At 37.0% G+C, this 25,038-nt stretch overlaps 1 protein-coding gene across 1 annotated transcript in view; it reads right to left on the bottom strand.

The window, feature by feature from the left end:
- Positions 1–25,038, bottom strand: part of LOC138157377 (contactin-associated protein-like 2) — a 2,155,842-nt gene that overhangs the window by 576,663 nt on the left and 1,554,141 nt on the right. The window contains exon 13 of the mRNA XM_069082919.1: positions 3,065–3,221. Coding sequence (XP_068939020.1) covers positions 3,065–3,221 — 157 coding nt within the window. The remainder of the gene's footprint in view (positions 1–3,064; positions 3,222–25,038) is intronic.

The raw sequence follows: 25,038 nt of genomic DNA, 5'->3' as shown, positions 1-25,038 counted from the left end.
AAAAAAAAAGTGACTAAATCCTTCATATCATTAGACCCAGATATCCCCCTACTGGGCACATACCCAATGGAAATGAGACAGAAACAAAAATCCCATATGCACCAAAATATTCATAATAGCACTCTTGTTGTTAACAAAGAACCAAAACAAGGTGGATGCCCATTAACTAGGACATAATTTTTTTTAAAGTATGGCATAGAAAATGTAGTATAATTTTAGTGCACAGTAGAAATGACAAATATGATGAATTCAGAGAAATATGGCAAGATTTGTATGAACTAACGAAGAGTGAAATAAGCAGAATCAAAAGAAATGACAGAAAAAGATCCCTCAAAAGAAATTGACAACCACACCACAAATAATGAAACTTTGGCATAGCAGAAAGCTGAGGGATTATTAGAAAAAGTTACTGTATATATTGTCATGAATTCACTGCATTGGATGCCTTCACTGAATTGTTTTTCTTTGTCCCAAGGAGAGTGATTATCAATCAATAGGTAGGAAAGGTTTGTTGTGTTTTTCATAAAGGACTGTGATATAAAAACAAAGGTATCCATAAAATATATTTCAAACAAAATGAGGGTACTGAAATAGATGCCTAAATCTAGAGTCCAGCTCTAACATTCAGGATTCAACGATACTTTCCTGTGTCCTCCCTTTAAAGGAACAAGAAAGGAAGAACAAAAGCACACATCTCCTTTAATTGAATAATTCTCAATGATGAATTCAAGGCAGTAAAGAGAAGTTGTGTTCTTGAATTGACGTTAACTCACATCATATCTTGAAAACTGAAACTTGATATAGAGCCTCTAATTTTATCCTAACTTTTGTCCTTATAGTGACTGTTTTTATTCCTAGGTATTCAACTTCTATTGGCATAACTGTTTTTTCTGCCCTCCCCACCTCCATCCACCAATTTGCCTATTTATGCTCTTTGAGTTTCTAAATTTGTTATTTTACATTAATTAGTAGCCAATATTGCTATGTGTTGTGCACTTTTTTTCCACCCTGCCTGTCAATATATCAGGTCAAAACTTTACAGACAATTCTTTGTTCAGCACTAGACAACCATATATCACAATGAAAATTGTTTCCAAGTCCCTTAGCACAAATATTTTCTAAAGTGACCTTACTTAGATATCCCTAGTTGCAAAGTACCCTTAATATGAGCAAGATGGTTCTTGGGAAATGATGAATCATTTTTTACATTTACTATCAGAAAAGTATAATTTATATCTATTTTAGACCTTAATTTCCTATTACCCTTTGTAGTTACAATGACCTTCTAAATTCTTTTCTTCTGTATTTGGTAGAGGAGGACTATGCCAAATGGGTAAGCATTACTAGGAAATGCCAGGTTCAGACACTGTTCTTTATGACAATAAAGTAGAAGAGAGTAAAAAGCCTATCTCAGTAATCCTGAAAAACCTGAAGGAGGTAGCAGATAGAGTAGTGTGAGAGACAGCAAAGGTTTAAGTTTCCACAGGCCCCAGAACAAGGTAACAAAACTTAAAGGAAACAACACTAGCCTTCTTCTCATTGGCTGCCCCTCCCCCAAATTTGCTGTGTAGATATGCACAAGTAAGGGACTGAAGGATATTTCCTTCTGATTGGGTAGCAGGGTCAAATGAATAATTATGATAATAAGGGATTGTCAACTGCAACTCTCATTGGCTGTCTCCAAATTTGGTGCATAATGAGGGATTAGAAAACAGTCCTCTGATAGGATACTAATTCACAAAAAAACATGGTAAAGAAGGATAGAGATTGTTTTGCTCTGATTAGCTTGAGATTGTGAGCCCACCTCACATGGTGTGACTGGACAGGGGAGTATGCCGGGTTACGATCAGGATAACAAGAGCCTGCAAGCTTCTGCAATTTGTATTCCCTGGCTGATACAACATTAAGTGACAAAGGCTGTGCCCTTTCTCATGAGAAAGAATAAAGAACTTTTCTGATCTCTGATTCAGACTCCAATTTTGAAGATCTGGCAGTAGTTTCTTTCCCACACAGTAGGGAAAGCACTAAACAGAGAAAGAAAAGCTCTGGGTCTCAATTCTACCAGTCGCAAGATATGTGACTTGGATATGTCACATATTTGAGCTTCTGTTCTATTTCCTCATCTGTAAAATGGGGAAAATAAGATAAACATCTATTATATACCTATGTAAAGTAACAAATAGGCCTAAGGGAATTGAGAGAATACATATCAGGTACTTTGCAAACTTTAAATTACTATATAATTCTCAGCTTATCATCATCAAATGAAATAATTCAAATGAAACACCTCATAGATTTAACATACTGAATAAAAGACAGCTATACAATAATGACTTGGAAAAGAGGTTGACCCAGGTTTCAAGTTAGTAAATATAAACTCCTGGGATCTTCCCTTCCCATGCTGAGTGACAGCTGATTTTTTCCTTCTCTTCCTGCTGACACAGGCAGACACTTGCTGTAGACATGGACAAATGACCAGAAGACTATGCTATCCCTGGGAAAGAGATGAAAGGTTTCCAAGACAAACACTTCCTGGGTTGACTTGCTATCAGCATTATCAAAGAGAACAAGAAATGATAGAAAAGAAGGGATGGAAGATGGCTGAAGGTAACAACAGGGAAGGGCTTTTTGAAGAGAGACTCAAAGTACACATTTTGGTATGTGACAGCCTTCAATAGAAGAAGCTACATGGTATGGACAAGCTTACATGGACAGAAATAGATTCACTCTTCACCATCAGCCCCCTTCTCTTGTTATGAAAAGCATCTCTTTCATTTATCACACAAATCACTATCTACTGCAGGGCTCATTATTTTTCTGTCTTTATGAAATATTAACATATCAATTATGTACCAATCTATTTCTCAACTTATGTCCTTCCCATGTTGATGCCTTTCTGGCTTTGCCCTTTTCTAAGTGTTATCAACATCTGCCAGTCAGTTAGCTCCAAGCCTTGAGAATAAGAACTCTCAGCACATTCCATACTTCCTATTTCACCTCATGAGTTTAAATACCTAGCTAACAGTACATGTGTGTTTGAGGAAAGTCCAAAATAGGCACTTACCATTGTTTATGGTCAGCATCACAGTTACAGTAGTATTTTGAATCGGTACAGTTACGTTCAATGCCACATGCACATTTCTGAATTCCAGGTCCGGAACCACCCCAGTAGTAATGCTTTTCATTGGCTTTTCCAACCCACCAGGTGTAAGGACTTCCATCTATAAGAGGATATGAAAAGGAGAGTTAGGAAAATAGTAGGTTCAAGAATCTTTATGAATAATGCGCTGAATAATGACTCCTTTTTCTTTTTGCTTTAATGTTTCTTAAGTTAGGCTGTATGATCTTGATTTTCTCATTTTTCATAGAATCATAGAATGTCAAAGTTGGAGAAAACCTCAGTCACCATCTAATTCAACCCACATTTGCCAAAGAAGCCCCTTTAAAATAACTATAATATACTGAACAATTAATCATCTAGCCTTTGCCTGAAGACCTCCAATCAGAAGGAACTCAAGGAGAAAGGTATCCCATTCCACTCTTGGATAGGTATAACTATTACAAAATCCCTTCCCTCCTATCTATCTATCATCTATCTATCTATCTATCTATCTATCTATCTATCTATCTATCTATCTATCTATCTATCTATCTATCTCTATCGATCTATTTATCTATCTGTCTGTCTGTCTCTCTCTCTCTCTTTATCTATCCATCCATCCATCCATCTATCTCTTAGGCCAGGCTTGCTATTTCATCAATGTAAGGAACTATAAATGAGAAAATTTCTCAATGCAGAGGAAACTATCAATGTCATTAGTGAAACAGTTCTCAATCACAGAGACAACAGAAAGAGTAAATAATCTGGAGTAATGGATATAATCCTGGACTTGGAATGAGGAAGACCATGGTTCAAATCCTGCCTCTGACACTTAATACCTGTATGACACTGGCAACTCAATCCACAACTATAAGCCCACTTTTCTCATCTGTAACATGGAGTGTGCAGGTTTGGAACAGACAGGCTCTAACCTCCTTTCAGCTTTGAATTTAAGTCTTCCTTAATGTACCCCTTTGTAATGTCCCTTGCAAATTCAACCCAGTATTTTTAGGTCTTTCCTGTGGGGCCAAACTGAATAAATCTATTTTCATTTCTACACAATAGCCTTTCAAATACTTCAAAGCAGAGATAAGAATACCATGAAACATCTTTCTTCAGGTACACTTAACTAGTTCCTTCAACTATTCAGAAGTTCAGGGATAAATGCCTTGCCCCAGTCACTGAGCTAAAGTCTGAGTCCAAGAAGGGAAGTACCAAGCCCATTGCTCTTTATATTCTGGGGTGTTGCTTCTCACAGCTGCATTGTAATCAGCTTCATTCCCAGAAAGTTTGAAATGCATTAAGTTTTGTTAGAAAACAACACTTTCATTAGAATATGAGGGTGGGGTCATTTGACAAAGGATGTTAAATGAAAGCTCAGCAGCACACTAATACTACTACTAGGCTCAGCAGCCAAACTGTGGACAAGACTCTTCCTCTTAGTACTCCCCTGAGACCTTAAGGACACACACACACACACACACACACACACACACACACACTCTACATAGGGGATTTGTTACTCACCGAGCTCTTTCTAGCTACCAGTTACCCCTGTCCTGTACTCTAAACTTTAGGACCTCAGGAATATTCTGCGATTCAGGTGAAAGCTGAGCACATCTAAGAATGTAGGTGGAGGGGAGGGAAATGGGAGAGAATTTTCCATTCAGAATGAATGCTGATTCTTAAATATATGCAAAAGAATGTACTCAAGATGGGGCAGTGATACACTACAGGTTCTTAGTCACATATGAGGAGGTCGCCTAAGGTTTTTTCCATTGGCTAAGGGTACATGTTCTATGTATCAGGATGGGTCATTTTGTACCTCTGAAGATTTGAACCTGATCTTTCAGGAAACTTGACATACACCTCCAGGTTTGCAATGTGGGCCAGTTAGGGAGTATTGAAAATGTCAAACATGTGCCAGAAGTCCACTGAGATTACAGGATGATCCACTCAGTTTTACTTGGGGAAAAAAGAACTTCTGCTTTGACTTAATTCAACAAACATTGATTAAATGCCTATTACAATAAGATATCATTTTAGAAGACTTTTTTGATGTTTGCAAAGCACTATACAAACATTATCCCATGTGCTCATTATAACAAACCTGTAGGGAGGGGAGTATTATAGCCAGAGTATCATTTCCATTCCATAGATTGATGTAACTTATTTTTACACAGCTGGGAAGGATGAGAAGAGCAATTTGAAATCAGATCTCTCTCGAAACCAAGGCTGGTGGTTTTTGCTTTGTTTTGTTTTCATTTTATTTTTATATTATGTTATGCTGCCTCCTTGCTTACTTACATAGGCTGTGTGATACTAGGGACATGTTAATAATTTCTCACCCCTATAAGTTGATCACTCTTTACAGATCTTTTAATACTGCTGCAGGAATAGTTACTATATCAAGAGAGAATGGGAGCCATTTCCAAGAAAACCCCCTCCAAGAGCTTCTTATCTACCTATCTCTGCTGATGAAGCAATGTAAGACAATGGAGGCTTTTTTCATCTACTGGTCATCTATTAGGGATACATAGGCTGTTTAAATGTATCCGTGAGCAAGTAGTCATAAACCATAGAATGTTAGAGCTGGAGGAAACCTTCAAGGGCATCCAGGGCAATTACTGCATTTTATAGCTGAAGTACCACCCAGAGTAGGAAGATGATTTTTCCCTGCTCACACAGGCAGTTAATAGGACAACACAGACCTAGATTTTTCTTTAACCTCTAGTTTATACTTCTTCTCACCATGCCACATAGGCTGTTTGGTCAAGTTTTGGCTTGTACCATTGCTTTCTTAAAAAACAAAACAACTGCAACAAACCAAACCCAAAGCCAACAGCAAAAAGACTATTTAGGAACCACTGGAATCGAATTAAAAGAAACAACATTGAATCAGAAAGTCTAATGAATTCAGTCTTTAAGAATTCAGACAAAAATATATTTTAATGAGATCCCTGGTCATTTGAACTGTTTTGCCATGATAGAATTTTGTTGCAATGAGATTTTTGCTAAAAATCATACTGTCAAAGCATTAGTGATATTGGATTTAGAAATTCAAGGGGCCTTTGAGATCACCTAATCTCTAAGTTCTTAACTTAAGGGTCCTTGAATGTGAATTTTTACTATATATTTTGGTGACTGTATTTCAATATAATTGGTTTCCTTTGTAATGCCATGTATTTTTTTTTCATTTAAAAACATTATTCTGAGAAGGAATCTAATGCTCTACCAGACTACTAATGACATAAAAGTTAAGAACCCCTGATCTAGTTCAAATCCTGCACTTTATAGATGAGGAAACTGAGGTCCAAAGAAGGGAAAATGACTTGCCCAGAGTCATTTAGGCAATAAACAACAATCAGAATTGGACTAAATTCTCTTCAAATCCAGCGCTCTTTCTACTAAACCAAGGGTTCCTGAGTTGTAAAGGGTGATATCTGGGGCTCCCTAGGAGATATTGAAAGTGGTTTGATTAATATTCATAGTAAGCATTGATAGGTTGATCTTTCTCCAGAATCCATAACAAATGCTGCTTAATTTAGTATATTTTGGAAGCTAGGTGGGATACTAGAAAGAGTGCTGGACCTAGAGTCAGGAAGAGCTGAGATTGAATCTGGCCTTAGATCTTTACTAGCTGTGTGGTGACTCTGGGTAAATCACTTAACCTATGCTTCAATTTTGTCATCTGTAAAATGAGGATAATAACAGCAGCTCCTTCTCAGGAGTACGAGAATAAGGTAAAATAATATTTTGTAAAATGTTTTGCAAAGCTTAAAGTGCTGTATACATGTTAATAATAATTATATTAACAATAATTAAGGAAGCATACCTTCTATATACAAAATAAATAGAGTAACTTTACATGTATGTATTACTATTTTTCTAGTATATATAGATTTTTTTGTGACACAAATTTAAAATACTATTACATTCATAAAAGTTCTTTGTCACATAGTTTGTAAGTAAACGGATACTAATAGTAAGCTACTAACCAGTGGAAAGATCCACAAATTAGATCTTTGACATTAAAAGAAGCCCTTTGACACAAAAGCAGTCCCAGTTTCTGTTTATATAGGACTGCAGGCTTACAATGCACTTTACATACTCTATCTCATTTGTTTTCACTGCAGTCTCATGAAGTAGTAAGTAAAGGTATTATTACCCCCATTTTATAGGTGAGCAAACTAAGGGTCAGAGGGACTGAGTGACATCCAAGATAACACCACTAATAAAGGTGAAGGGAAGATTTGAACTTATTATTGTTGTTCAGTAGTGTCTAACACTTCATGACCCCATTTGTTTTTTGTTTTGTTTTTGGCAAAGATATTAGACTGGTTTGCCATTTCCTTCTCCAGCTCATTTTATAGATAGGGGAACTAAGGCAAACAAGGCTAAGTGAGCGGCCCAGGGTTGAACTAACAAAGATGAGTCTTTCTGACTCCAGGCTGGGTATTCTATCTACTGCACCACCTAGCTGCCTGATTTGAACCTAAATCAATCTTAATGTAAGTTATAAAATCACAAAATCATGGGTTTAGAGTTATAGGAAACTTTTAAGACTATCTGGTCACATTTTCTCCACTGCATATTGCAGATGAGAAAGTTGAGATTCAGAGTGGTTAAATGATTTGTCAACAGTCATACAGTAAGTGTCAGAGACAGAATTTGAATCCAGGTCTCACTGATTCCAGGGCAGGTAGGTGTCACAGTGGACAGAGCACTGGGACTGGAATCAAGAAGACTTCTCTTCATGAATTCAAATTTGGCCTCTAATACTTACTAGCCTTGTGATCCTGAGAAAGTCACTTAAGGTTGTTTGCCTCCGTTTCCTTATCTGTAAAATGAGATGAAAAAGAAAATGACAAACCTCTCTAACACCTTTGCCAAGAAAACTCCACATAAGGTACTGAAAAAATGACCAAAAAAAAAAAACAAACAAACTTATCATTCCAAATCCTATGTTCTATTCAAGACTGCTTATGGCTCACTCTTTCTATTACTTTTTATTGCCTCTGAGATGATTGGGACCCACTTTATCATAGGATGGCAAGGCTTTAGGAAGTGAATATGAAATGATTCTGAAGCCATGCTTCTCAGGTGTGAGTTAGAAAGGCGAAAATGAAATGAGGAGGAGCCAGCAAAAGAGAGGAGGAGGAAGACAAAAGCCCTCACCAATATTACCACCTCCACCAGATCCTCTCTCAAAATGTCTGGGGCTCCCAGCTTTGTTTGAATTACTTTACTGAGCAACTTGGTAGATGAGGAGGATTTTTACCAACAAGCAGATAGGGATCTTTGAGATGGGAGGAAGGAAAGAAATGAAGAGTAATTTCTTCTATGTGGCAAAATAATAGATCTGTTGATAACTACATTACAGCTCTAGAATCCAGGAGCTCAGTTGCCTTCTCTCCTAAGAGACTGTAAATAGCAAACAATCTGGGTCTGTCATTATAGTGAAGGGGTAGGAAGCACAAAGAATGTGTAATGCATCAATCTCATTACTCATTCACTGCAATCAGATCAACATTCTGGGATTCTAAGATGGTGATAGAAAACATTTCTTTGTAATGGTAATTTTCTAATGGGATTGTGTTTCATAAGAAAAAGAGAAAGTGGGATGATCAGCTGATTTCACTCCATTCTACAAATATGCATTAAGTTTCCCACTAGGTCTAGAGCACTGTTCTGAGTTCCAGGGAGGATGGCATAGTAAACTATATCACTTTCCCCATAAGAACAGGAAGAACTAACCAACCCAGAAGTGGCACAGGTCTAATGAGGATCCAAGCAGACCCTAAAGATCTGGGGGCCCAAAAAAGCCTTCCCATTTTACAGAGGTTTGCTTGGACACCTAGAGCTTTCCTTTACATTACAAAATAGATTTAAGATGAGATTCAGATAGATTTAAATAGAGAATGGAGTTTCATAAAAAAGGACCATAGAGTTCCAGTCAAAAGACCCAAGATATGCTTTCCATTCCAGCTGTATCACCTCTGCGTAGGTCATTTAACACTCTGAGTCTCAATTTGCTAATTGTTAAAATGGGAATTAGGAAGCTTCTATCTTTTTCTTGAAATGTCTGTTGTAAGGATCAAATGAAATAATATGTGGAATTCCTCTGTCAGTTCTAAGAGGCTCCTCTTAAGGAAATTACTCCCCCTACTTGTCTCGAGGGCACGATTATCATTCTATTCATTGTCAGAGTGTCATAGAGATCCTTCTGATTCTTACACTCCCAAATATCAGTTATCATATCTATACTATGGTAAGAGTCTCGTAATTATACTGCTGGCTTCTCAGTTCCTGTGCTCATGCTCATGAGCTCTCTGTCTCTTAAAAATTCTCCACACAGTTGTCAAGATAAAGTCCCTAAAGCACAAATTTGAGCATATTTCTTTCTTTCTTCTTAAGAACCTTCAATGGCTCCCAATTGCCTTTAGGACAAAATACCAACTCATTTTCAGCCTGCCAAAATCTGGCTGTAGCCTACCTTTCCCGTTTATTTCACGTTATTTTCCTTTACATATTTCATTGTCCAATCAAACTGTCTTTGCTACTCCTTGAAACTAGAGTCTCATCTCATCTATCAAGGTCTTTATAATCTGTCCCTCATGTTTAGAATGTTCTCCTCTCCTCTCCACTTTCACTTCATAGAATCTTAACTTTGCTCTTAGAAGTCCAGCACTTGGGAGGTTGGTAAGGGAGGTGGAAGAATTTCTTAGCTTCTTAAACATCCTTATCTGAAGGAAGAATGTTAATATGTGGCATATTTCCCAGGCTACTAGAATTTTCTAGCCTTAGTGACCAGTATTAGGCAATGTGACCAAATTTCTAAAACTGAACATCAATTATTAAATTCTACTTTTATGTGAAATGTAGCAGGAGGGGAAATGATTTCTGCTGCTTTGTTTAAAACTAGCAATCTGCCTTCCTTCATTTATATGCTAATTGCTGTGCTACCTTTTAACTTCACAATCCATTATTTACCTGTTAATTGACTTTTGGGAAAAGCAAACTATCTACCCAATTTGAGGTGATAAAGAGGAAGGGGTTTTTTAAAGAAAAGAAATGGAGTGGTAGAAAAAGAAATAATTTAATTATCTGTTTCCTAGAGTTCAAGATTTGCTTTCTCCAAAGATGAAGAGTGTTGTTAACTAAATTAAGTAGGTGTAAATCATTGTAACAAGGAGATTAGGTAATGGGGAACATGTTCAAAGTTGGGAAGAACTGAATTATCAAAGTATAGGTACATTGTAATGAGAGGGTCCAAATATGGACTGAGTTAAACCTAATGATGGTATAATGTCTGTAGTTACTTAAGATGAAAAGAAAGTCTTTGTTATGGTGAAGCGTTTACTATGGCCTGGCTGAATAAGTAGGACAGGGAGAAAGAAAAAAGAGAATCTGGAGCCAGGATTTGAGAAAACAGATCCTTTTGGACAGAGCCAACACAAGGCATTTTTGTACTCAAATCTGAAAACTCTACCCTCACCTTCCTCTGCACCTCTATTTGCAAATTGGGTTGTTTCTTTTCACCACAGGCTCTGAGCCTTCTCTGTAACATAATAACTGACATTTATCTAGATCTTTAATATGTACACTTTATCTTATTTAATGCTCACAATCACCTTGTGAAGTGGCTACTAAAAGAGATTTTATTCCTTACAAAGATGAAATGGTCTGCTCATGGTCACAGAATGGTGGCTGAGGTAGCATTGAATCTTAGAACTCTTGGCTCTAATTATAGCAAGTTATCCTTTGTGTCTATTGTCTTGCTATATTACATGGAACTTAACATAGGACGGAACCAGAATTTTTTCTGCCAGAGAAAACAGAAATTCTTATTAGTAAAAATCTGTGCATTTGTAGAAAGTTGTACTAAATCTACCCCCTCACCCCCCATTTCACTCTGATGCACCTTTATATCAATGACTACCTTGCCTAGACTAGTACTGCTTTCCTTTCTGGGAAATAGAACAATGATATTGTTTGAAGAAGACAGTTACTGCAGTTCCTCCTTATATAAAATGTGATCTGCACTCATACTTTTCAACATTTGCTCCAGGAAGCCAGAGGATTCCAAGGATGGACTCTAGGAGTCCCTTCAAGGAAAATTTCCTTATCATAAGCAGCTAATTTGTCTCTGCTTCATCCCTGAAAGGGATTCTGATACTACATCAAGACACAATTTCTCAGACATAAAAGGAAACTCAGAAATTTGATTTGATTCACATTCATTTATTAAGTGCTTGCTATGTGATAGTCAATGTGCTAGCCCAGGGGTGGGCCCCACCCCTGTAGCTAGTCACATAATGTATCAGACAAGTAAATTCGTGGAAAATGCTTTGCAAACCTTAAAGTTTTTTTATCATCATCATCATCATCATCATCTATAATGAAGCCATAAAGACTAAAATGAAAGTTTTTCTTCTCAGAGCTTAAATTCTACAAAAATAGCCAGGTTACTGATAAAATTTTCTATCTCTTAGGACTATAAAAATACACATTAAAATCCTTCTTTATATTATGTAATGCTTCTGTTTTATCTACAGGACCTGTCACAGAATCAGTCATCCTTAGGATTCAAATGAGAGAAGCTGAAATAATAATTTGATCCTGTTGTCTGTTTTCTAATAAAACAACATCATCCTCATTTGTATTTAAAGTCCAGAGAGGTTGGGTGATTTTTTTCCCCCAAGCTCACATAGTTTTAAAGTGGTAGAAAGTAACACGCAACTTAACTCTCTGGTCTCCAAGATAGGACTTTCTCCACTATATCTCAATGTTTATATAAAGATTAAATGTCCTTGGTCAATCTGTTATGTATAGTGATATTATGATAGCCTAGTATTCTTTAGTATTCTAAGCTACTATAAACCAGTGAATTATGTATTCTGATCTATAGTCTGGTATTCAGTTCAGTTCACAAGAGTCTGAAAACACTTGTCAAAAGTTCATCAATCATTTTTTAGTTGCATCTGACTCTGATCCCTGTTAGGATACTGGAGTAGTTTTTGCAACTTTCTTCTTCAGTTCATTTTATAGATGAGGAAACTGACACAAATAGGGTTGAGTGACTTCCCCAAGGTCATACTGCTAGGAAGTATCTAAGGCCAGATTTGAATACACATATTCCTGAATCCAGGTCTAGCACTCTATCCACTAGACCACTTAACTGCCCCACCCAACTCTTCCATTCAAAAGTTAGTGATTAATAAGAATGTCTATGATTGTACCAGTCTGGGTGAATTCATAGAGATTTTCCCTAGCTCCTTGGATGATGAAGAAAAACTATTTGGCCACAGTACCTAAAAAAGACAACTCAATAATACATAATGAATTCCACTCTAATAAAGGTAGAAGGAATCCCCAAATGTCTTTTAAAATTGTAGGTTCTTGAAGCAGTAAGTCAATAATCATTCATTAATCACCTACAGATTTAGAAAACTATATCTGTTGTTAATAAATGTATAATTAATACATGGCAATTAGGTGTTATTAATGTAGTTGCTCACATGGGGAAGAGGGCAGTGGTATGAAAAAAAATCAACCCCAACCCTTCAACCTAAGATAAGCAAACCACAGGCCTTCTCCAAGTTAAAGTAGTAAGTGTGTGTGTGTGTGTGTGTGTGTGTGTGTGCATATGTGTGTGTATGTATGGGCACTAATGTATGAGGGCACAAATAAAGGACAAAGTGACCCACCAAAATTCCCAAAGTTCTAAGTGCTTAGGAATAAGCAGAATAGAGTAGCTCTAATTAAGTGAGGATGACTTTATTATATGATTGACAGCTAGGAGGACTGTTAGACATTATTGAGTCCAACCTCTTCACTTTATAAATGAAGAAAATCATCTAAAAATCATCATGTTAAAAGTATTTAAAAAGTGAAGTGACTTGTCTAAGAAACCACAGGTACTAGCTAGGAATAAAAGCCAGAGTTTAGACAAACCCTGACTCCAAATTCAGAGCTCTATTCTATTATACTGCACTGAGAGGCTCAATGGGTATGAACTATAGCACTTGGCAAACCATAAAGTGCTAAGAAAATGGCAATTAGTAGTATTGTTGTTATTCTTAGGTGAGAAGAGGAGGTGAGATGGATGTAAAAGGGAAGAAAAACATTTTAGGTTCAGGAACATGACAAGGATAAAAAGGGAAATAGTTGAAAATGTGAAAGCCCCATGTGGAGAAAAGCATAAAGATTTTCTTGACTAAAAGAGCAGGGTCACCTGGTATGGTGAGGGATAGACAATGGGGAGCTTTAAAAGCTAGGGTGATCCATTTGAGAATTTGATATACTTGCATATAGGAAAACTCCTGTGTGGGACACTAATATGATTCATACAAAAAATTAATTCTAACTGGAAATGTCTTTGTGACACAGAATAGAGGAAGAATAATTGAAAACTGCCATTCAAAATGTCAAAGGTCACATGGTATGGGTCATATGGTAACTGAATGGTCTAGACTGAGGTCTTTTCTTCCTTTTTAATAAGGATACAACAGGGTAAGAATGTGATAGTAGGCAGTATGCCAGTCCCCTTAAACATCCTAGAGTTTATTAACTCAAATAAACCTCCATTTGGTAGAATTTTGTTTTGTATTTGGGAAATATTTGGAGGATCATATAGTCTACCTCTGAAACCTGAGCAAGTCACTTAAATTTCTAGTTCTCAGTTTCCTGGGCTATAAAATGAGGGGTTGGACTAGCTGACTTGGAAGGTCTATCCCACTTCTACACCTATGATTCTATTGTAAGGGACTGTTCCTTTCATTATGTCTTGAATGTCCACGTGAGTCAAAACTTCAAAGGACCTTTCTCCTTTTTGCTGAATAGTTTATCAGATGGAATTGGCATATGCTTGTCACAGAGTCCCACCACCATGATGAAATTGTCTTTTGTATCTGCAAGCATACTTGCCTGGTGATTTCATAGGATGTATTCCTTATATTTGTGTTTCAAGACTTTCTAATAATCTTCCTCCTTTTTTCTATCTGAGGTACTCTATCAATGTCATAAAACTTTAGTTATATTTATAATCCAAATACCACGTTTCTCCTACAGGAGTGTTTCCCTGAGAAATCTCCTTATCTTTGTTATCAGGTCCCCAGTGATATTATATGGTATAGAGAACACCATCAGCACCTGGAGCTGCTTCAAATAGCTTTTTATTCCAGCTTAATTCTAACATTTTGTTTCTAGATACCCCTTACTAACATCTTAATTCTGAAATAGCTTTTCATCCTCTATAAAAGATGATCCTCTTCTATTCACTTTCTGAGACCCCAATTTTACTAGGAATTCTATAAGGGAATACATTCTGAGGTCATATTAATTTTTTTCTCTTGTCTTTTCATTTTACATCATATTCCCTTACATTTTTAATAGATCTTATAAAATATCCTCAATGACTTTATTCATAAAGTCAGGTGAGATTCTTTTTACTAACATTCCTCTGTGTGACTCTCTACATTGCTAATCAGTATGCTATATATATTTTTCATTATTATGATTCATATGATCCTCCACACTTAATAAGAGATACAGGTATTAATATTTAAATGTCTCAATAACTAATATTACATTGCAGAACATATTTCAACTCTAAAATAAATCACAATGGAAAAACAGATTGTTAAAAAGGAAAATTCAAAGATATTTCTTTCCTCTATTGGACACCTATGTGTGAAATTAAAGTTTCCAATAAATCCCAGGATGAGATGCTGTCCAGTGGGATCCTGCCATTGGAAAGGGCACTTCAATAAATCCCATAGGAACCTCCACAATATAGTACATGTCCATTCACGCAAGAAATAAAGTCTATGGATGTGTCATCTGACATAGCACCCATACCTCCTTTCTCTTTCTCTGGGCTGATTCATTCTTACCAACCTACACTGATAGCAGAATAGAGTATTTTATTTGAAGCATAGAATCTGAACCTAGTCAGACCAAGTCATTACAACACAGGGCTTAGGGACCTAGGAGCAGATACACATCAACCTGTTTCTTGCCACTGTAGCTCTTTAGCCCCCACTACTATGTTTCTTATTTATATCACATGCAACAACATCATTACATCTTAAACTTAAAATATTTACTAAAGAAGAAGGCAAAAGCAATTATCACCACAACATTTACTCAATAGAAAGAATGGAGGAACAATTAAAATATAACATCAATCTGGGTCACATTTTATCATCAATGCACACAATTTCCATGGGGGAAAATGAACACACTTAGAAAATTTTGCACATCCGTGTAATGGGAATTTGAAGATCTTCCCTGCCCTTTAATAGACCAGGGGGGAGTTTGAAGATATCCCCTGCTTTGAAAGTAAACACTGCCCCCCAATAGGCTGAAGGTAATCACATGGAGCCTGTGATGGAGGGAATTTGAAAAAGGGTAGAGCAGAACAGACAGGAAGCTTCTCCTCTGTGAAGATAAACTCTGCCCCCTAATAGGCTGAATGTAGTCATATGGAGCTTGTGGTAGGAGTTTTGCTGAAGGGAAGCAGAGCCCACAGGAAGCTGGTATTGAGAGCTAGCCATACAGCAGGGGACAGAGGAGCTCAGGCAAGGAGATAGAGAGTTTTGTGAGTAAATATTGATCTTGTATTGGTTTGTGGGAAGGCTGAAGGATGCTGTGGTTCTCAGCATTACTATGGCTTCTTAATATCTTTGGTACTATGATAGAATTGGCTTACTGGTTTTGGGATTTGGTTTTCTGGTGTCTAAATAAATCCTTCAATTCTATCACCTATCTGGAGAATCTGGTATATTTTGCAATCAAACATCACGCAATTCTTATAGTCTTTATTGTGATCATGGGCACTGTAAATATTGCATTGGCACTATGATCAGTAATGCACATATTTAGGGAAATCCAAGAGCTCTGGGCAACTGGATTGTGCAATTGAATGTTTGTGGTCTCCTTAAAAGAGAAGAGCATTCTACACCAGTCATCACTTGCTTCTCTTCTGCCCTTCTCTACTCTTACTGGATGAACTTGTTTCTCTGTTATTGTTGGGCTACTGCAGAAGTGCTATACACTTTCAGTCAAGTAGCTATACAGTACTCTCAGTGAAATCTCTACCCTAAGCTCAGGGTCTGCAGCTTCCCATGCCTACTCCCTCTTTTGGCTCCTGTTGCAGTGATAAGCAGCGGTCTTGCACTGGAGAATTCCAAAGCTCCTAATAGCCACTATTGGTATTCTGTGGAGTTTCTCCCTTTCAAGTCTGAGAGCATTACTCAGCCAAGCCAAGTTTAGGTGAGGGTCCTTTCTCTCAAGCTGGAGATAGTTGCTAATGGGCAATAAGCCTAGACAACTCTTACCAAAGCAACAGGATTTCCAAATCACCTTCCAGCAGCAACAGAGCTCTCCATCAATCAAAATAGCTACCAGAGTATCTATATGAATGCTCTGTTCTTCATCAGTTCTCAAGCTCTAGTTAAGGCTGAAAGAGTACAAAGACAAGCCAGCTCTTCACATGGCAAGAGGATTCTACTTCCTCCAATAAGTTTTCAGTGGCTAAAGTGCTCAAATCCAATGAGATTCCAGCATTTGAAGAACAGATGTGATTTTAGTCATATTTCCCAGTTAGCACATCTCCTCTGTTCTGCTTTCATGCATGAAGAGGCTTTTCCCTTCATGACATTCCTCCAGCTGAGGTGAGGAGGGTGAAGAACTCTGGACCAATTGGGTGGAACTAGTTGGGCTTCTAGAAGCACTTCTGTAGACACAGCCCAGGTGTTCTCAAACCCTCCATGCTTGTTCCCAGCTCTTAGATGTTGTAAAAGTGTGGGCACAGATGTGTGAGTTAAATGCAGGAGCAATTTCCTCCCCTCTTCATGGAAGTTTCTCCTCAACCCCCACCTTCACTTGGATGCCAAAGACACACATCCCAGGTCTCAGGCTGCAGAGATGAAGCTGGTGGAGGAAGTACAATGGGTTCAGAATAATGATTTATGCTTCTGACAAGGGATATAGATCCAGGAGTTGATACTACAAATGAATGAGGATGAAAAAGAGAGTTTGGGTCTGAGGTCCTGTGTAGTAAGTAGCACTTCCTTATCAGAAAAACAAGACATGGACAACTAGACCCATCTAGTTTACAGTGAGGGGTTTTCAAAGAAATCTTAGAGCAATTGGTCCCTACTTCATGTTCCTCTCCCCCATTTAATCTGGAAAATGTTTAAACTTGACCAAATAAAAATAATACTAATTATAGTTATTTAATTAAACTCTGCCTTTCATGCACAGGATACATCCCTCCCTCCTGCCTTTTTCCTCTAAGTTTCATTTGATTACAGTGATGAACTTTGTTCAAGTATACTCATGCTCTGTAGTGCTATTGCCCTACATTAGGAGACTTAATCTAGGCATGATGTGCTGACAGACTAAGGTCATGGCAATCAGAATGGAAAGTAAAAGGCAGATGCAGACATAATGAAGCCACCATTAATATGACTTGCTGACTGACTACATGCCAGGGGCCAGAGAGGTAGATGAAGCAAAAATGACGAAGGTTTCAAAGCACATTTCTGGAAGACATAGAGGAAATTCAGAAGGAAAGGTTTTAGGGTAAGAATACTTAGTCTGTAGTCCATGAACTAAGTTTCTCTCTTTCTCCCTTGCCATATATATGTATATATTACATAAATATACAAATATATTTAGGTAACTATTTCAATATGGTTTCCTTTATAATGCTATTATTTTATGCATTTCAAAAGCATCATTTTGAGAAGAATTCATAGGTTTTATTAGACTAACAAACAGGTCCATAGCCTGAAAAAGGTGAAGATTCCTCTTTTAGGGTGAAGATTATTTTGCTTTTATGATATGTTATTAGAGACTGAGCTAAAATCACTGGAGATTATGTAACCCAATCTTGCCCCTCCCATTTAACAAATTAAGAAACTGAGGTCCAGAAAAGTATAATGCCATTCCCAAAGTCACATCATGAGGGAACTGAAGAGTTAAGATTCAAATTGAAGTAATTTGACTTGATATGTGTTCAATTTTATATGAAAGCAGTACATTTAAGGGGAGTCCAGCAAGTACTTAGAGATTCAGAATCAAAACTCAAAAGAGAGATGAGAGCTAGAAGAAAGATCCAGGAATTAAATGTTCATCCTTTGTCCTCAAAGAGGACCAATGACATCACTGGTAGGATGGCTTGACTTGTGCATGGATTGGATTTAAGTGAGGCAGAGTCATAGAAGTCGAGTGGCAAGATAAAGGTCAAGATCACCAGCAATGTCCGAGTATGCAATGGGTGATCTTGGCCTTTCTAAATTAAGGTCTTTCCCAGGTCTCAGTTTGTCTGAGCCACACCTATTCAATGATTAAAAGGCTAGGTATTCTTACAATTCTTTGTGACAAAATAAGGTCCAATTTACCATCCTGAAAATATCAATTTTGGAAGGAAAACAGAGGTTTTTGGCCGAAACACAAAACAATTGTTATTTACACTCATTCTAAGTAATCAAAACCTAAACAATGAGCCAAAGACTTGGGTTGGAGTTATTATTGGCCATTCAATGAAAGTCAGAGTAATTTGGGTTTAAAAGGTAGTCAAGTAGCTCCACTTAAACACAATGGACTTTTTAAAAGCCTGTTTTTTCAGAGCTAGATTTCAAGAAATAAACAAGAGAAATTATTCAGTATAAAAAGTAAATTGTTCCAGCTTTTTGAAAGAAGAATAGGAGAGGAAAAAGAGGATGAAAAGGGGAGGGGGAGGAGAAGGGAACCTGGTTCTTGTCTTCCCATAAATACATACAGCATCCATGGGAGGAGTAAGCTTAAACTTAAACCATAATAGTAGTGAGGCACACATGTAAGAAATATGTGTGACAAGGTTTAACTCCTATCACCTGCCTTGGAAGTCCTTCTCTTTCTATGTAGAGATCTCACACAGAACCCTTGTTGTTATAAATCAGTACATTGAGGGAAAAGTTGAAGCAATATGAATTGATGAGAGGCTAGAGGTGGAAAAACACAGTGTGAGAACTTAGCTTCGGGGTATGTCCTCAGTTAGGAAAAGAAGACAATGGATCCATTAAAAAGAAAACAAAGGAGAGACATAACAGGGAGGAGGAAAACAATGGCAGAAGCCATAGAAATAGTGACTTATAGAGAAGCACCGCAGAGTATTGTATGGTACTAAAGAGTACTACAGAAGAGTTAAAGAAAAGGGCCATTGGATTTGATGATCCAAATCTTTGGCAGGGGAACTACATTGTTAGGGGATAAGTAGTTAACGGGAGGTGAGAAAATTGAAACCTGGAAGTGTCTGAGTGTTTTGCAAAGTTTGATTGTAGGAAAAAAAAGAGAACAGAAGACAGTTTGAGTAGGAAAGTAGGTCAAAAAGGACATTTCTGCCCCTCTTCCTGCTCTCTTAAGATAGAGGATAGTCAAAAATATAGACCGGAGAAAGAATCAGAAGACTGAGAAAGATTGAAGATTGGGGAGAGGGAGATAACTGATTAACAATTAGACTGATTAATGAATTGAAATGGATGTGGCAAATGAATTTTTTTTTTTGGTCAAGTTTTCTGATTTACTCTTGAGAAACCTACAGGACCAAAGGACCTCTGGCATAGTCTTTCTTTCCACACTACTTAAAAAGCACCCCAACAAATGTTGACATAAAAAAAAAGAGACAACTCTTCCTGATGTTTTTATTGGTCCCAAGACAATAGAGTTTAACTACCTGAAATTACCTATGCATCATGAGTTTGAATGTCACACAGATTTCCTTCTGTTCTGAACAGGAATAGTGAAACCTGTAAGATTTTCTTCTCATTCTTTTTACAAAGTAGAGGATCTAAAGCTAAAATATGGGATAGGATAATTTCCGCCCCCTTCACATGGATTTTCAAGATAACCTGCTTTTATAAGGAAGGCAGTATGGTATGTAATTGATAGGGAGGTAGTCTCAGAGCCAGCAAGACCCGGGTTCAGGTCTTATCTGTGGAACATGCTGACTTTGTCACCCTGGGCAAATTCCCTAATTTCTCCGTGTTTCAGGCCAAGTCTACATTGCTATGAATTGCAAAGAAAGTGCTGACTTGCATAAGGAGAAAAAATTTCCTTCCTTTTCCTTAAAAAATATCAATGAAAAAAATAAGTCCATTTTTGTCCTTATTTTTATTAACCCAAGATACTAAATCATTAAACACTCTTCTCTAAGGTCTTCTGTTCCTTTCATTATTCTCTTCTCTGGAGAGATAGCCTGACATTATGATTTTAATGAATGAATGTGTCTACACAGGAGCCATACATACTTTCACGGCCATTTTACCCTAGAGCATTGCATTAGGACTTTGCAATTGCAGTTAATAAGGTGCCAATCCCCCAAATTATCAAAGTCACTTTTTCTTCCTGTCGGACTAAAAACAATAAGTCTGCGACATAAGAATCATTATTCTATTTTACATACAGGGAAACCCGTGCAAAGGGGGATTAAGTAACTCGCCCAAGGTCAAACAATTGGTTGTAGAGCTACAATTCAAAATGAGGTCTTGGGAGTCCAGAAGGAATACTCTTTCCACTTACATCAACCTGCTTCGCAAATGAAAGTTTGCCTTAGGCCCTAAGTACAAAGATATTCGGAAGCTCCATATTTTGTGAATATCTTATTTCATTTGGCTAAATTGATGCATCATTTTGTGCTAAAATATGGAAAGGAAAGATTTGTCTGGACCTTTATTGGATTTGCCCATCAAGGAAGAAATATCATTTTGTGAGATCCTGGGAAACTCTGAAGAGGAGGATTTTTGAAGGCAGGAGCAGAAAGAGGTAGCAGATTCAACCGAGGCCCAGAAAAAAATGTCCCTCCAGAAAAACTGTGACTAGAATATGCCCTTTGTTTTTTGACTTAGAGGACACATGTAAATACTTCACCTAAAGGAATCTGAGAATTTTGGGGGGGTACTTCATCCTTTTCCCTCTCCCTTCTTCCTCAGCACTTTATTTTTCCATTCTTTTTTCATTTTTCACATTCTACTTTAAATCTTATTTATTTCAATAAATATTTACCAATTGCCTTCCAATTGCAGAGCCAATGTTAGGCTCTAGGGGAGGGGGAGGATATTAGTAGTGGTTAGGGAAAGATAAAAAGATAAATAAGACACAAAGGTATAGTTCCTTTCCTTTATGTATTAATATTCAATATTATAAACTGAGAAAAGAAAACTACTTTCTTATTCCCAAATTTCACTCAGAACCTAACATAGTACTTGGTATACCATAGATACTCAATACTTGATGCACAGAATGAATAAACAGAACAGTTAATATTAAGGGAAGCATTATGACTAAGTCTACTGATAGAGTTATTTGAAATGATCCTTGGGACAGGAGTGGAGGAGAGAAGGTCGTTTTTGATAATGTGAGGACAAATCTGGCCAAAAGTTAATTTTAAGAGACAGAATATCCTCAAGTTTATTTAAGTTTTATTTAAAAAAAATGTAAAAATATTTATTTATTAAAGAAAACTCAGGTAGGTTAAAAAGAATGTCGGTGTGAGGTTACTGTGGCTGATGAATAAAATGGGAGTATGATAGTTACAAGATGTAAGGAATCTTGGAATAATATCCCATGGACTGTGATTGGTAGGTTATTAAAGACTAAAAAAAAATCTATCCCTGCCTGTCTATTTTGTGTGATTTCTGTCTATATCTTCCAATAAATCTGCCACAGAAGGTCCAACCTCTTTTTTTTTCTGGGTCAGACATGTGTTTCCAACTGAATTCTTCACATTGAAGCAAGAAATGGTGGAAATGGCAAACAGAAGATTTTCATTCAAATTCCATTTCTGGTATATACTACCTGTGTCACCTTAAGTAAGCCACTTAAAACTCCCTGGGTTTCCATTTCATTTCATAAATGAGAAAACCAGACTAGATGTTTACTGATGTCCTTCCAGTTCAATTTCCTTTGATCTTCTCTAATATTCCTTTTTGAAATGTGTTATAGCATGTTCACACCCACCATGAACCTCTCCACTGACGTTTGATTAATTCTTAACTTCTATTCTTTAGAAATACCAGTGTTCTGAGATTCTCAGTCATTATCAGGAAGTTTATTTGTCTGTTGGTTCCTTTGGTCAGGATTTAAGATTTCATTAGTGTAGGCAACTCCTGAGGAACTCTTTCTACTAATGCAGAACAACAGCAACAAAAATTATCCCACAAAAAAACAAGCCAAAACATCCTTTGTGCTAGAGAGCTGACTGGAACAGTTCAAAGTTAAATGACTTGTCTAGGGTCACACATCCAGTATATGAGAGAGGCAAGCAAATATATCTTTCTGATATATAAACTGGTCTCCTATCCAGTATGGCATTGTCAGGTCCTACCAGAAGAATATGGATATTTAGAAAATGTAAATGAGAGAGAGAAATGAACTCGGGAGCTTAGGGTCTCAACAGTGGTTCTTCATATAGGATATAGGAGCAAAAGTTAACCCTAGGAAAAACGTGGAGGATGAAATATTGTGACTCTTGAATGAGGAGTCTTCAAGTGAGAGGCATGTATGGGTATGAGTCCCATTGCCTTCCTCCATTTAATGCCTGGAGAAAAGGAGTTAGAGGAAGTAGAGAAAAGCATGTCTAATCATATTATGTATATCTGAATGACAAAATATTGAGGCTCCTACATTTGGTATTTTGGGATGTTAATGGAAAAGGGGAAAGGGGAGGGATGGAGAGGAGGGAAGGGGATAAAAGGAGATCCAGAGCATCGGTCATAAGTATACAGGTGTGGGTCCCTGACACCTATAGGAATTAATATCATATTTTTGTTTAGCAAAGCACTCAACCAGTCAAATTATTTGTGTTGAGCCTAATTATTTACTAATGTCCAATTTCAGGGCTTCTTATTCATTAAATGATCCAGCTAATGCTATTGTTGCATGTCATTTGGATGGCAATACAGCTGCTCATAATGTATTTTTAAAATTCTCTTGCTTCCACAAGGCTTTTCTAATTTTGGAAACCAAGGACTTGAAATCAGAGGTAATAGGTTCTAAGTCTGGTTCTATCATCTATTCTTTCTTTGATCCTGAGTTGGTCATTTCACTAAGTCTCTTGGACTCAATTTCTCACATATCTTGAAATACAAAATAAATGTTAAATCATGTGCCACTTATCATATTTACAAAGGTAGAAAAGAGTCCTATTACAAGTTACAAAGATTTTCAATGATAAAAATTTAAGAGGAGAAGAATGAATGTTAAAATCCTTTTTGTTTCAACAAATACAATTCATGGTTAACCTTTAATTAACCTTGGTAATCCAATTACCATTACATCTCAAATTCTGAATATTACAGTTAATTGAATTATTGCTATCATAAAATGTGTGTGGCATTCAGAAGTCACCTAATTGAGTCATGCTGTAGTATTTCTATTTTCCCAAAATTTTACATATTATTATAATACAAAATTGAAAAGGTGACTGAGGTTTTTAGCAGTTAGAAATAAATTGGAACTTTCTAGAGAAGGGATTATGGCAAACCAGAGCTGAGAGAGCAGTCATGGAAAGAATAGCAGATATAGTGTTAGTTGACCTGGGCTTGAATCCTGGATCTGTTGATTATTGGCTATGTTACATTAAGCAAGTCTCATTTATCTCTCTGAGCTTTCAATTCATTTGCAGAGTTTTGAGGAGTAATATTTCCAAAGCACAAATTAATCATGTCATTTCTCTACTCAAAGGGCTTCTGTGGTTCCCCATCACTTACCAAATAAAGTATGAACACTTAGCTTGGCATCAAGTTCTCCATAATCTGTTTCCAACTTATTTTCTTCAGTCATAATTCTAACTATTCACTTTCACATGCTCTATATTAAAATGTACACTCATTCTACCCTTTTCTGTCTCTGTGCCCAGGCTTATAACATCACCTGTGCTAGGAATTTACTCTCTTATTTCCCCATATTCATTTTTTTATAGTTCTTCCCTCCCTTCCTTCAAAGCAAAGCTTTGGTGTTACCTTCTTTATGAAGCTTTGTCTGACACTTCATTATCCCATTCCACCCACACCCATCCCCTTCCACATGAACATGTTTTTTCTCCTTTAATTTTGCATAGTGGTTTTCTTTCATAGTGGACCTTTCTCTTTGCATTTGTTACATTCTTCCTCTTATTGGTCATTTATATGAATATCTTTTGCTCTCATTAGATGACAGGTTCCTTGAGAGTCAGGTCTGTGTCCCATTTGGTCACAGGTCACAACAATTCCTCCTGCTTATTCTCTCCTTTCTTCCCCTTCCCTTCTTTTCCCTTTGATATGATAACTTTTCAAATACTTGAAAACAAGTATCATGCCTCACCTCACCTCCAGTGTCCTGAAGGTCTTTTCTTCTCAAGCTTAATAATGACCAGTTTATTCAATAGTTTCTCACAAGAAATGCTCTCAAGGACCATCACCATCCTGTTTGCCATTCTCTAAATGCTCTATAGCTTGACAATATCCTTCTAGCCCTACATTTTGATTTTATAGATGGGGAAATTAAGGCTCAGAGAAATTAAAGGGCATGCCCAAGGTGACACAGCTCCTTAGTGACAGATCTAGAACTAAAATGAAGGTCTCACACCTCTCAGACTGTGTTCTATCATGTAATCTTGCACTGGATGATGAAAATTATTATAACCCATTATGATTTATAAAGCATTTTAAAAATATTATCTCATTTCAATTGATTCAACAACTCAGGGAGGTAGTTGCTATTATTGTCCCTATTTTGTAGATAAGGAAACTGAGGCAGACAGATTGGGTGACTTGCCCAGGGTCACATAGCTATCAAGTGTTTAAGTCAAGATTTGAGGCAAGGCCTTTCCTACTCCAGGGCCAGTGTGATAGAGACAAAGTGAAACTTAAAAAAAAATAACTCTGGAGATCATAGAGCACAGAGAGTCT

This window comes from Petaurus breviceps, unplaced genomic scaffold (assembly GCF_028583685.1).
Source record: "Petaurus breviceps papuanus isolate PSGF00001 unplaced genomic scaffold, PetGlider_PUasm1.0 112, whole genome shotgun sequence".
Taxonomy (NCBI): Eukaryota; Metazoa; Chordata; class Mammalia; order Diprotodontia; family Petauridae; genus Petaurus; species Petaurus breviceps.
The sequence above is the reverse complement of the archived record's forward strand: the minus strand, read 5'-3'. Positions and strand labels throughout refer to the sequence as shown.